Here is a 15,095-nt window from a genome sequence, read left to right on the forward strand (position 1 = left end):
CTTATGAGAAAAAGGTCAGAGGATCGCTTGAAGGCTTCCCGCAGAAACATCCGATCAACTATCCCTGAGTTCTGACAGGATGAAAAGGCTTCCAGCAGTTCAAGGGGCTGTTTTACTATATAAACAGCTCTCAGATGGCTGAAAATCCATGGAAGCAACAAGTCAAACCTCTGGCTTGCATCCACGCTCCTGACCACCTTGAACCTTGTTCTCTGGACCTTTGGCTTTGGACGCTGACCTTGGACTATGTTGTGTGTTTTGGCTTTGGACTCTGACCCTGGACTATGTTGTGTGAGTTGGTTTTGGTATTTGGATATCGGCTCTGCATTCCCTGACATAGGACTGGCTTATCGGACTCTGCTGTTGTAACCCACGGGAACATGACACGCTGCTGCCAGGAGGAGAGCAGCCGGAGCAGCCAGCTCTTGCCCTGCCTCCCGGCTCTCTCCCATCCCTGTTGCCGCCGGGCCGCAAAGGCAGACCTCCCGCCCACCCGCACGCACTCCCCTCCCCACAGCTGCTTTGCGCAAGCGGGGGGCTTGCATGAAGGAATGAGGGAGCGCTCACACCGGCGCTGACACACACGCGTGCAAAGCAGCTGTGGGGAGGGGAGTGCGTGCAAGGGGAAGGTCTGTCCTCGTGGCCCAGTCGGGCTCAAGCCACGGACCGGCAATGTGCTGCGGACTGGGGGTTGACGACCTCTGGCTTGCTCCAGCAATTATGTGACCTCAGAGGTCATGTGACACCTCTCATTATGTCCTCAGCGGTATGTCAATAGTTATTTAAATGTCTCTTACACTCTTAAGCCCAACCAGGCTGCTTGCAAGAGTGAAATAAAAGTCTTGTCCTATGGATCATAAATACTTCTGCATGGGCTGCTGTTGATCTGTTTTGTTTTTGTTTTTCTTATAAGCTCATAAATGATAAGTAGTATCTCTAAATGTGCATCCATTAACTATCTTAGTTAATGACATGGAGCTATTTACCTACCCCTTTTTAGATCAAGAGTCAAGAATGGAATATTAGAAGATGTTGGAGAACTAATTGCCATTCAAAGCACTAAAGAAAGAAAATAAATCTTTCTTTTTCTCGTCCTGATTTAGGGCACAATCCTAACTAGCCAGGCTGGCCTTAGGCTGGCTGAATCAGACTCTCACAGTTAGGAGGGAGATGCCTGTTAAAGGTACAGTGTGCTATTTCCCCCCAAATGCAAGTCCTTTCTGCAGCTGCCATGAAACCCATTGCAACACCAGTTTGTGCCGTAGATGGCTAAGCCCCTCCTAATGCATCTGGTGCAGTCAGAGTGCCCCCATGACATCTGCCTTTCTCTCATTTAAACATCCACCCACCCCACTGTCTAAGAGAATCAGAGGACGCAGCCAAAGAAAACTTACATTTATTTATCTTTGGGTTGGCCTCACATTACAGTGGTGCCCTGCTTGACGACGATAATCCGTTCCGTTAAAATCGCTGTTAAGTGAAAGTAAAAAACTCATTGGAATGCATTAAAAACGAGTGAATGCATTCCAATGGGGGAAATACCTGCTCGTTTTGCGAAGATCCTCCATAGGGGAAGCCATTTTCGATCGCTGTCTTCCGGAAATAGGTCCGGAAAAAAGTGGGAAGCCATTTTGAAAACCCAACGATCAGCTGTAAAGATCGTCTTGAAGCAAAAAAATCGGTTCCCGGAGCAGGGACCGAGTCAACGTTAAGCAAAAAAAAAACAAAAAAAACCCACCCCATAGAAACATCGTTTTGCGATCGCAATAGCGATCGCAAAATAGTCATCGTAAAGCGATTTTGTTGTCTAATGGGGCCGTCGTCGAGCCAGGGCACCACTGTACTTCCTCTTCCCCCTGGTCTAGCTCATGATTAGTGGCAAGGTTAGTGACTAGAGCTGTATAAAGTTATACTTCAGACAAGAATTCTTAGGCTGTGCTTTCCAGGGATCCTATAGTCTGTTGTCCATCTTACACAATTCTACACAACTCTACACATTTCAAAGCCTGGTCCTTTCAGTGGCCATCTTCCTGCTCTCCTTCCTGGTTGGGTAATGTTGAGTTTGCACTTGGACTCCTCCTTCTGTTTTTGCTCATGATTGGGCAGCTTGGGTCCCTTCTACAATACTAAATTTGTGGTTTATAATTGGAGGGCCAGCTTGAATCCCTACCACTGTCAATCCACCTGCCCCTTACCTCCTGGTTCATGTTGGGGGGGGATTTGAATCCTTCCCACTCTCACCTCTTGGCTCATGATTGGTGGGGCCAGCTTGTATCCGTCCCAGTGATATCTTGCCCACACCCTTCCTCCTGGCTGTTAATTAGGGCACCCTATGAGTAGTATACCAGGCGTAGGTCTTAGCAAGAACCTGGCATTTCTCATCTTCGCTTAGGAAGCTGCTCAGAAGAGTGGTGAGTAGTAATGATCTGTTGGATCAAGTCCAGGTACTTCTGAAGGGCCTCTCGGTATGGTGGAAGATCTTGTTTCCAGTTAAATAAATCAGCAGTGGGGAATGGGGTATGGGCCAGAGCTAATTTATTTCCCATTGGAAGCTCCATTAAGGGGAGTACTTTCTCCACAGGTTTAGGTGTAAAGCGATCTGGGGGCACTCCCTGTGTGGTTTGTTTAGAATGCCATACGCAGTAAGGAGTCAATAGCAGTCTGGAGCTAAACAAAACCATTGTCTTTAATAGTCAACAAACTGAGGGTTCTTAGAACTTCATAGAAGTTCTCAACAAATTCTGTTGAGTTCGAAAGAGTCTGAATATGGATGCTGAATATTGTACTGCATGACTCTCATTTGACACACAACTTTTTAAAAAAAGCAAGTCTGTTCCTATATTAATAATGTAATTATATGGTTATACATTAATTACATATTAACAATGCAGTTCTCATATTCTGTTTCCCACATCACTTGGTTCCTGTTCCAGAACCACATACTCTGTGCCTGTATAATGTACTCCATGTGTCTGAGCAAGTGGATTGTAATTGATGAACATTCATACTGGAATGAAATTGTCAGCTTTATAGATGGACAACATTGTAGTTTTCTTTAGTTTTTCTTATACTTGCAGAAACAGACTAGCACAGCGACCTCTCCGATGATCACTCAGTATATTTAATCTCCAAGGCCTCTGCATCTGCTGGGCAACCTCCACTTGACCTTGATGTAATACACGAAGCATGTTACTTGGTTGATAATGAAGGGTGGCTATTATTTAGCAAAGTGTCTCTCTCAAGAGTCTTATTTTCTTCTACAGACATAGGCACAAATGTAGAAGGTACACCCTTAGACAAACCAACTGCAACTGTGGCTGTGTCTATCTTGTATTAATTTGTGTCTCTGGGATAAAGGCAGTAATGGAGATTGTCGGGATATTTCTGAAGATGTGCCCAGTAAGTTGTTTATTTGCAGCTCCACCTGGGATGGCTTAAAATTTCTTAACAAGGAAACAAGTACGGTATGTGATATGTTGGAAAGCATAGCTGGAGGTGAGTTTATTATCTCCAGATTTATTTCTTCTATCAGAGGTATTCTTTCCCTTCCCCCTGACCTTTTCCCCTTAATTCACAGCAATAAGTTTTATACATAGTCTGGGAAAATAGCTGTACTGGACATATCTAATGGTATTTCAGTAATACTGTAATACTTTAGTTGTTTCCTCAAAATCGTCATGAAGTATTCTTGGAGGTGGTCATGGGGAATCTATAAGTGAATTTGTTTGTAAAATAGTACTAGTCTTTGTCATCCGTCTAGCCTCTTTCCAGTCTTCACCACTGACCATGTACAGTATAATATTTATGTTAACAGGATTAATAGAAGTTTTCTAAATGGAAACAAAAATCTACAGTTATTACCTGTTTGTGTGTATTTGTGTGACAACACGAGATCATTTATAACATCCACTTTCATTGGACTATCTATGAGAAAACAGGTGTACAGTGTATGAGAGAGTCCCTTTTTCTCCAAGAAAAAGCTGTTAATGAAGTTCTTGATTACTATTAAACATAGTTTCTGCAAGAAAAGCATCTTTATTAACATCAGCATAATTATTTAAAAGTTATTCATTGAGGCCAGAGATCTTCCCAGCCATGGCATACTTGTTTTCTCACGGATAGTCCATGGAATAGAAAAACGAAGTGATTTTGCATTCTGTATGTGTGTTGTTTATATGTTTGTACAGTACTGGCTTTCATGACAAATGTCAAGGGTTGATTTACAAATTTATTTTACATATGTGCCAACGTGACAGTTATGACAGTTCAGAAGCATGAAATAATTTTTGTGAATAAGAGCTATGAGTAGATTGTTTTATGTGGTCCCAGTCTGGACAGATTCTAAGGTGTGTAAGAAAGCTTTGTTAAGAGTTAGAGTTTAGTCAGAGTCTAAACTAGTCTTGTCAGAATTTGAGATTTACTCAGATCGGGACTCAGAATGAGTATGGTCTGTTCTGTGAAGAGGCAGTAAATAGAAAATGACAGCTTGAAACTTTGTTATTTTATTTTGATTTTACTTCTCCACAGAATCTGTATATTTGAGTTTTTTAAAATTAAAAATTGATTTAGTTTACAAACTCTGATTATTATTTTATAGATAGCAGTCATAAGATGTTATATCCATGTATACAACAGGTCAGTGCTTTGACACTTCTTTTTATGTAGTGTCACTAAAACGAACAAAGCTGTGTTTCATCAAGAAGCCTTGTTACTTTTTAAAAAGATCAGTGTGAAGTCACCCCTTAGCTGTGGCAGAGTTAAAGCAGTAGTGTAAAAAAAAAAAACAATGCTGGCTATTTGCTTGAGTTGGTGAGAGCACATAGTAGTCCCACAGAAGGAGTCCCTCTTCTCAGATTCAAACAGTAACCACAAACTTAGTGAAAGAGTCATTGTTCACATGAAGTGAAGATGTGTGAGTGTCTTTTTCCTCTTGTCCCATTGGGTGGAGCAACACTCCTGTAACTAGGAAAGTAGCTAACCTTATACAGTTACACTATGTGGGTGATCACGGAACAAAGGAAGGCTAATTGCCTTAGACAGAGAACAAAGGAGTTGACAGGGAAAGTCCAAGCTAGAGCCAACTGGCAACACCCTGAGGGTTCTTTTATTGACTTAGCATGATTATATAGTATGCTATAAGAGAAACAGATAGGATACTAGTTACCTAATCGTAACTAGGATTGGCTAAAATAACCCTTTGATCTTATGCTCTACCTCTAAGCGAAAGGGCAGAAGTAGGGGCTACCCCGCCTGCTGGCAGCTGCCGCTTCCTGCCAGGAGTGTTTGCACGTCACTGAACAGAATGCAGCTACAACCTTTAAGCACATATTATTTCATATATTTGTGAACTACATATAAATATTTTTGGCGAAGGCCTGAGGGCGAAGCTTTGAGACAGGTAGTTATCATGGAAAAGAAAGTTGGTATACATTGAATAAAGCAACAGGAACTTATAAGGAGTATGAGGGGCATAATTCTATACCTGAACACAGTGCGAAGCCATCCAAAGTGGGGTAGCCATGACCACAAACTGTCCCACCAGGAAGGAAGTATGTCCTGTAGTATGTTATTGGTAAGCTGTATAAGCTGAGCAAACTGATTCTTTACTGCATGACTATTACAGTGGACCCTCGACTTACGGAATTAATCCGTATTGGAACGGTGGCCGCAGGTTGAAAAGTCTGTAGGTCGAGGGTCCATTTCCCATACGAATGCATTGAAAAACCCATTAATCCGTAACTGGCCGAAGAAAAAATACCCCCACCAAAAAAGAAAAAGAAAAAAAAGAAAAATGCAAAAAGCAGCACCTTACTGGTCGGAAGGGATCCCTCACTGCTGCCATCGCCCTCCGAGGGTTTCCCCGCCACTGCCGGAGGCCTCACGGGGGTCTCTGGCTGCCACCGTCGCTGCTGCCGAAGCCCTCCGAGGGCTTCTCCGTCACCATGGAAGGCCTCTCAGAGGTTGACTGCCGCCGGCAGCGATGGCTTTCCCAGGGTACAGCAGACAACCCCCGGGATGCCTCCCATGGTGGCGGAGAAGCCCTGGAAGGCCTCCGGAGGTCCCCCTCGCCGCCAATTGTGCCTCTGGAGAAGCAGGAGCCGATCCAGTCTTTCTCCCCCACCACAAGGCTTCTCCCAAAGTGCTGCGCCTGATGGTGGTTTCAGCACTGGCGAAGCCGCACAGTGGGGGAGAAAGACCGGATTGGCTACTGCCTTTCTTCCCCACCGCCTGGCTTCTCCCAAAGGGCTTCCCCGATGGCGATTTCAGCAGCGGAGAAGCCGCCCAGTGGAGGAGAAAGGCCAGATCGGCTCCTGCCTTTCTTCCCCACCACCCGGCTTCTCCCAAAGGGCTGCCCCAATGTTGGTTTCAGCAGCGGAGAAGCTGCCCAGTGGGGGAGAAAGGCAGGAGCCGATCTGGCCTTTCTCCCCCACTGGGCGGCTTCTCCGCTGCTGAAACCACCATCGGGCGCAGCACTTTGGGAGAAGTCTTGCGGTGGGGGAGAAAGACCGGATCGTCTCCTGCCTTTCTTCCCCACCACCCGGCTTCTCCCAAAGTGCTGCCCTGATGTTGGTTTCAGCAGCGGAGAAGCTGCCCTGTGGGGGAGAAAGGGCTGGAACAGATTAATGGCTTTTCAATGCATTCCTATGGGGAATGCATTTTCGACCTACAGACTTTTCGACCTACGGATACCATTCCAATACGGATTAAGTCCGTAGGTCGAGACTCCACTGTAGTCTGAACATTTAAGGGGGGAGAAGGTGCCAGAACTGACCTCTCAGTGGTCATTGCTTGCTTTGAGGAGTGAAAGTCTGAAAAGGAGTGTTTCCTCCTCCACACCTGTTCAGATTAAACATTTCCTGACGGCCTCAGTAGGATTTATGGGATGACTGAAAACATTCTGTTTTGCTTCACATACTCACACTGGGAAGCTGCAATGGATCGTGACAATATGTATCAATTTTACAGTAGTTCTTTTCTTATGAGTGATAGAAATATTTCTCATTCTTGGGTGTTATCTTCTGATCTTAAAACTATTTTTATAAAAGGCTTGCATCTCAAGAAGGTAGTATAAAATTTGCTACCTTATTGCACTGAATAAGTGGCATAAGCCTTTGTAACAGGGAAGAATGTGCAAAGTGTGTTCCCAGGTGCGTTTTTACAGACATGCTGCCCCATCTTTAGGTGTAGCCATTCTGTTATATGTAGGGAGATCAAGGGGTCAGCCATGCCCCCACACCACCAGTCTAAAGCAAACGTGGCCATTTTGCTTTGCTTTCATTTCTCAGCCATTCTTGACAATTACCAGATCTTTTGTGGCCACCAAATATCCTCAAGGCCACCAACATTGTCCACTCTCAGTACAGAGTGTGAAAGGAGGGTCTGCCAATGTGGATGTGCATGTGAATAATGGACACCATATATTTTCCCCTTTCAGTTCTACCTGCTCACCTTTCTTAAAGACAGGTAGCTAGCTAGTTCCTAAATGGTGTATCTCGTTGGTAAGACCATATATCTATAATTATCCTATTAATGTAAAACCTTTAGTGGTGCTCCCAGGCTGATTTCCCAGCAGGCAGTGTGGCTGCGTTGCTGTGTATGTATCAATGATTCATATAATAAATGTGTCATTAAATATTGTGCTGTGCTATTGGCTCTTGCATAAATTGTAGCATAAAGAATTCCCAGTTGCACAATGAAGCAGTGGGGTGTGATGCCGGCTGAAAGTGTTTAAAATCGAAGTCTACTGTAAAAGCATTATAGATAAATATGTAGCACCCATAATTATTGTAAACTGTTGAGAGAAAACAACTGTAAATGTTTATTCCTCCCCCCCCCCCCCCCGCTATCACCCTACTCAAGGAGAAACATATTCATTCTGTAATCCTGTCTCTTCCACTTGTACTTCACATATGCCTGGAAGATCACAGACTGCTTTTGTGAGAAAAAACTGAGCTAAAAGAAGAATTGAATACTTCTCCCTTTTCTTTGTTGCCTGTAACCATTTTTCCATTCTCTTGAGTAGGTGAGCTGCTATTTCAAAGGAACTAGAGGATTAGCCATCTTTGACTTGATTCTAACCAGTAGAGATTATTTGGTGGAAGAAGAAGCAGTAGAGAAAACTCAGGGAAAGTGACCATGTTAGAGTGGAGTTCATGACTTCATAGGAAGCAAAAGCAGAGGGTAGCCAAACGTCTAGGCTGGATTCTACAAAAGCCAATTTAATAAACTGAGAACAGTCATGAGGAAGATCACATGGCAGGAAATCCTAAACAGAAAAAAGGAATCCAAAATGGGTAAGAATTCCCTTAATTTCTAAAGGCACAACTACAAACAATTCCAACAAGGAAAAAAGATGGAAGACAGCAAAAAAAGAGACCTATATGGCTTTTTAAAAAAAGCTCAGAGAGGGCCTGAAAACAAAAGAAGGACACATATAGGAAGTTGAAGAAAGGTCAGGCCACAAAGGAAGGAGAGTATAGACAGGTAGCAAAGAATTGCGGGGATGGTGTTAGGAAGGCAAAATATGAGAATGAACTGAGGTTAGCAAAAGATGCTAAAAACAGCAACAAAAATGTACAAGCATAGCAAAAGACAGAGAAAAGGAACAATGGTTTGGCTATTCAGTGGGGATGAAAAATGGTAACAGATTAAAATGAAAAGGCAGAAATGCTCGATTCTTATTTGACCTTGGGTTTTTCTCCTAAGAGACAGCCTATGACCCTCCAGGCAAATGTGAAGTACAAGCGGAGGGGACAGGATTGCGGCTTGAGATCAATAAACGGTCAAGAAATACCTAATTGCTTTAAAAGGTTCAAATCTCCAGGATCAGATTTTTTTTTCCTATAATTTTCTTGAAATCATGAAGAATGGCCGAAGTGCCAGATGATTCGAGAAAGGCTAATGTTGTTCCTGTATTCAGAAAAGGCAAAAAGAAGAAACCTGGAAAATATATACCTGTCAGCCTGATATCAATCCCATGGGAAAGTCTAGTGCAGATTATAGGGAAAATTATAGAGCAGTCACTCTGTCAATACCCTTGAAGACTATGCAGTAATAACCAGAAGCCAACATGGATTTGTCAAGAACAAATCTTGCCAGACTAATCTTATCTCATTTTTTGATCAGACAACCTCCCTGGTAGACTGTGGGAATCCTGTAGATGTAATACATCTTGATTACAGCACAGCTTTTGATAAAATGCCCCATTATACCGTGTTTCCCCGAAAATAAGACAGGTTCTTATATTAATTTTTGCTCCAGAAAATGCATTAGGGCTTATTTTCAGGGAATGTTTTATTTTTTTTTTCATGTACAAGAATCTACATTTATTTAATTACAGCCATGTCATCTTATGGTTGCTGCACAATGGTGGAGAGTGGGGTTTCACTCAAGTGGGGCTTATTTTTGAGTAGGGCTTATATTACAAGCATCCTGAAAAATCATATTAGGGTTTATTTTCAGGTTAGGTCTTATTTTTTGGGGAAACAAGGTATTCTGCATTAGAAAGATAACTAGGCATGGGCTAAATCTCTCCTTGGGTAGATGGACAGACAGTTTAAGAATCAAACTCAGTGAGTGATCATGGGCTGTTTTTTTAAACTGGGAGGAAGTAACAAGTGGTGTACCACAAGGTTCAGTCCTGGGCCCAATGTACTTAAAGATTTTTTTTATTAATAACTTGGATGAAGGGGTACAGGGAATTTGTGGATAACACAAAATTGAGTGGAATAGCTAATACCCTCAAAGACAGGGGGAAAAATTCAGAAAGGTCTTGATAGGCTCGGGCACTGGGCTGAAAACAACAGAATGAAATTTAACAGGGATGTGCAAAGTTCGACACCTATGAAAAAAACTGAATGCATAGTTACAAGAGGGCAGAGACTTAGCTCAGTAATACTACGAGTGAGAAGGATCTTGGAATTGTGGACCACAAGTTGAATACGAGCCAACAGTGCAATGCGGCTGCAAAAAAGGTATAGTATTCTCACACCAATATGTGTGATCAAATACAATTGTTTGGAGATAATCTGGGCATACATATATCTGTCTAGGTTTCTACAGGATCTCTGTGGTGTGGTCTTTCATTACTCCTTATTTATAATGGTTGCAGTAAACATTGTGCAACTCTGATACATGCTTTAAAATGAGCTACATCAAATAATGAAACAAAAATATGACTCACAAAACATTTACCTTGTTATGGTTCCATGTGGTAAGCTTATGTTTCCCTGGCTGATATTTTTTCTCAGTGTCATTCTCCCGTCTCTATCATCCTTGTGGATTTATGGCACAATTCTCTTGACTATTGTTTAAAAATCTAATGGGCTGTAGCAGTTCGTGTGATTTGGTTTACACGTGTTCCTTGTTTTATGACTTCAGCCATATTACTGTGACATGATCAACAAAAAATATATGCCATACAGACTGCCAGTGAGATTGCATGGCAGGAAGAGCAGACGCATCTGGAGGATAAAAAGGAATATGAAAAATGGTGTCAGAGATGAGCAACAACCAGAGGGTGAGCGAGATACTGAAATGTTCATATTAATAAAGGAAATATATTTACAATGTCTTAAAACTCATAGTGGCATGTGGGGAAACAACCAACCCAGCTGCATAGCCATGTACTTCAGCTTAGTCTTGCTACGCCTTACTGAGTATATATCTGTAATGCAGTTGTAAAAAGACTCTCAAATCCATAAGTCATGCGTACTTTATGGAATAAAAATAAAGGACCCATTTAGCTTTCTTGTTGTCCATTTATAGTGCTCATTAATCTTCATTCTATTTAGCGCATGCTGTATCCAGGAAATTTATAGATTGCAAGCCTCCAGCATTCTTCATGAGTTTACAGCTAATGCTAATGCCTCTTGAACTTGTGTGGCAGTATCAACTGCTCTTTCAGCCATGAAGTGAACTCCAGCCCACTGCTGCAGGAGGAGCAAAAGCCTTTTCTGACATTCCATTCCCGTACAGAAATCAGAATATACGTCAGGTTGCTCTTGACTCCTGTTCATGATTATGATTCATTCGTATTCATTGTCATCTTCGTCTCATTTGGCCATTTTCTGGTGGATCCCTTATCATGCCTGCGAAGAGCAAGTGTGAGTAACTGGGTGAAGGGAAAAACTGGCAAACTGTCTAACCTCTACTCTTGTTCATAAGGTGGCCCATCCTTCCATCAATACCTTGATTGTCAGCCAGTCACATCTATATCTCAGTTAGGATATTTTGTGTGTGGAAAAGGAATGTTTTGCTCTTCTAGATGTTCTAGATTGTTCCATCTTGTTTTTCATTATACAGTAGGGATCCCTGTATCCACAGGATCTGTGTCTACAGTTTCAGTTATCTGTAGTTTACCACAGCGCTATATACAAGGTGCAAAGGGGTGGGTCTTGTGGTCTTTATCCTACCCTCCTTGTATGTTGCATATAGGTTTCGCTACTATACACAGTTTCAGGCACTCACGGTCGATCATAGAATGGATCCTCCGCAGATATGGGGATCCTACTTTACAATTGTGTCTGTGCCAAATAGCAGCTTTTCCTGTTTCCTTACACTTCAGTTAAAGCGAAGGGCAAGATGTATAAGTTAACGCCTCTCACAGGGCTTTTAAAGAGCAGGACATATGGGCAGCTAGAGAAGGTGCGGAGTGATGAAGAGATACATAACAGAAGGAGGAAAATCCCCACCAAGTACAACACTCTTAGCCACGTTTCAGGGTTAGAGTTACTGTATTTTCCATGTATAAGATGCCCCTTACTTTTCTAACCCCAAATTAAGAAATCAATATTTTAAACATACAACAGAATCCATTTTTATTTAGTAATTAGGTAACATTTACATACCAGTACAGGCCCCACCTCCAACTAGGTGTTTTCCAATTGGTTTGTTCAGCATCAGCTGACATAAGTTACATAAGGCTTGTGATTGGAGGAAGCTAAAGCTCCTGACTCTAGGAAGCTAAGCTTTGTGATTGAAATTTTGTTCTCTCCTCAGCTTACTTCCATGTATAAGACACCCCTCAATTTTTAGTCTAAAGATTTTAGGAAAAAGTAGTGTCTTATACATGGCAAATATGGTAGTTTTAAAAGGCAGCTATTATAATAATGTGTTGTCAGATTGATTCCAACTGATGGCGGCCCTTTCCAATGTTTTCTAGGCATAAAATACACAGATGTGGTTCACCATTCTCTTCCTTTGGGGCACTGTGGGACCACATAGCTTGCCTAGGACCGCACAGGCTGCCTCTTCTCTTGGGAGGTACAGTGAGGAGCCAAACTCCAAACCTTGCCTGCATAACCAAGTGTTCTATCTCACTTCAGCCAGCTCCAAAAGTGTAACCAAAGGAAATTTTAAAGGGCCTGAGAATGAGACAGTGTAATGGAAACCTCTTTCACAGGGAAATAAAACTTCTGGGAAATTGGAGGTCATCTTTGGCTCAACATTAGCTTCAGTATATGGGCAGCCAGGAAAGCTTCAAAGTGATGAAGAGGTACATTAGCCTCACCTCTGTTTTGATGACCAGTTGCTTTTATTGCCATTTGCAGTGTGAGTGCAAAACAGAGAAAGCGCTACAGGACAGAGGCTGAAATAGCACTACAATCATCGCTTGTGATGGGCCACTGGCAGTGGAGCTTCACAACAATTTTTTATTCTCCCCTCATATAATTGTAAGTCCAGGAACCTCCGGGTTTTGATGGGACAAACCAAAACAGCCTAATTAGCAAGACTTTGCTAGGGGGTTTTCCTTTCCACTGGACACTGTGGTTAGCAGAGCAGGTTCAGTTTTTGTGGAAAAATTCATAGTGTTATCCTTTTGTTGGGAAGACATAAATTGCCAAAGGACAGTGTCAGGGCCTGATCACACAAGGCAAATCTTCACTAGTTGTATCCAAGTTAGATTGTTGTATACATTTCTGATCACAAAACTCATGGCCATTATTGCATCATGTTCCCACCCAGTGGTGTTACTGTGGTTTATTTCCCCCTTGCTTGGGAGGGTTGTGTTATTTTGTTCCAGTGACGTATCAGATCATTCCTTGTCGGTATTGCATGTGTGAACATCACTTGCACTGGAGAAAATGGAGAAGGGAGAGTAGCTACGACTAAGGCGCTACCTCGAAGAAGTCTGCCTGCTCCACAGGGCTCAGCACAGGGGCAGTGGGGGGGGGGTTAAAACTGGCCTTTGCCAGAGAATGAATGGAAGCATGGGCTGATGAAAGCCACATGGAGGAGCCTCAATGGTCTCATGGGGAAACTGTGGGGCAGGAACGGGGAATGAGGAAAGAGTAACATGGGAGGATGAGTGCCGTGGGCTTCTCACCCTGCAAGGTAACTACCAATGCCCCAGCTCCCCACAAAGCCAATCCACAGAATCCAGACTACGATCTAACACAACTGGAAGTCACCAATGAAGCAAAGGGCCCAGGAAATCAAGGTAAGGCATAAGATGCAAGAGTTAGGGGCTTTAGCCCTAAAAGAATTTCTATGACATGTCTCTACAAATATAAGGCAAGGAGCTGCACTGCCCCAGGAAACAAGAGAAGGAAGAAATCGGTTGCACAACATAGCCGGCCATAACATTTCAAATAAGAAGAAATAAATCGGCAACGTTAAAACAAATGGGAATGTTCGTCCTGGTATATATATCACGTGACCACCATTAAGTTTAACAGAGGTATGGAAAGGATTGTTAGAAGTGGGGAACATTAGCGTCATTTGATCAGGCCCTCTGCTGAGTTATGGGAGAATGGCAAAGAAGAGGCTCAAGCAAGATAAAACTCTGGGGAGGCAGGGTAGTTGCATTGCCCTGTCCTGAGACAACTACAACTAGTTCCTCCTGTCACCCTCAGTACCACACGAGAAGGGCCTTGGGTCGGAGCAAAGAGCATAAGGAACTCCCAGTAGATTAAATCGCAATGTAGCAAGAGCGTTCACATCTTACAATGTCAGGTCTTTAGGTTATACTTGATCTAGCGATGTCACTGGGTGAGTTGACTTCTCTCTGGAATCAAGTTGCAAGCCTTCTCCTCAGCTGTAATTAGAGCTAAGCAGTCATGTCAGAGAATGGGATTTGTTCAGGCTTATCGCTTGCCTGCTGTCTCTTAGCACCAGACATCACAAAAGCGCTGTGATGAAATGGAGGAATTATTTATGCCTAGATATGTAGTTTCACATCTAATGCCTAAGCGCTGTCATGGACTATAATCTTATAACCAAGGTAAGTATTAAAGGGTCGCTTTTACACACAGTGAAGCTTTATACTTTTTTTGTTGTTTTTTCCCCTTTTTGTCATTGTATAACATCATTAAAATGTGTCACGAGGAAATAACAGCTTGACTAAAGGGTGGTGGTGGGGAAGAGGTTGAAGTTAAAACTAATTTATGAAATGGGCTTTTCTAGCCATGTTCAGTAAATGGATAGGTTACAGTAATTCTTCTTACAATACAAGAGAAAGCAACAGAATACAGTGGTGCCTTGCTTAACGAGCGCCTCGGTTAACGACGAATTTGCATAGCGACGGATTTTTTGCGATCGCAAAAGCGATCGCATTGCGATGTTTTTGATGGTTAAAAATCGCTTTGCGATGATCGGTAAGCTGTTGCGCTTACCGATTTTCGCATAGCGATGTTTTAAAAAGAGCTGATCGGCGGCTCCAAAATGGCCGCCAGAAAAAATGGTCACCCGCTGTGTTTTCGCGCCAATTCCTTGCATACCGGGCAGCGAAAATGGCAGCCGTATGGAGGATTTTCGCTTAAAGGTGAGTTTTAAGCCCACAGGAACTCATTAAACAGGGTTTAATGCATTCCTATGGGCTTTTTCTTTTCACATAGCGACGAATCCGGATAGCGACGATTTTTCCAGAATGGATTATCGTCGCTATGTGGGGCACTACTGTATACTATTGCTCTGTAAAAGAAAAGCAAAACCTGAGCAGTTTCCATAAATAGGCATTCAAGATTCTTATATCCAAGATCTTCTCAACCAGTTGGTGAGAAAACTTTTTTAGATTTAGGCATCCTTCAGTCTTGAGAGACTATGGTAGCGTGCTCTGTATGGAGGACTTGGAACAGCGTCTAGTGTGGCTGAGA

The 15,095-nt window shown here is 42.8% G+C and overlaps 1 protein-coding gene across 13 annotated transcripts in view; it reads left to right on the plus strand.

The window, feature by feature from the left end:
* Positions 1–15,095, plus strand: part of ZNF385B (zinc finger protein 385B) — a 302,949-nt gene that overhangs the window by 143,192 nt on the left and 144,662 nt on the right. The window contains exon 1 of one of the 13 annotated variants that reach the window (XM_072980891.2): positions 713–3,495. The exons of 10 other annotated variants lie outside the window; for them this stretch is intronic. In XM_072980891.2, coding sequence (XP_072836992.2) covers positions 3,474–3,495 — 22 coding nt within the window. In that variant the 5' untranslated portion in view covers positions 713–3,473. Of the gene's footprint in view, positions 1–712; positions 3,496–6,674; positions 10,520–15,095 lie in introns of those variants that run through there. 2 more of the 13 variants (XM_072980898.2, XM_072980884.2) reach the window with 2 other exon arrangements.

The sequence above is a fragment of the Pogona vitticeps genome, chromosome 1 (genome assembly GCF_051106095.1).
Source record: "Pogona vitticeps strain Pit_001003342236 chromosome 1, PviZW2.1, whole genome shotgun sequence".
Taxonomy (NCBI): Eukaryota; Metazoa; Chordata; class Lepidosauria; order Squamata; family Agamidae; genus Pogona; species Pogona vitticeps.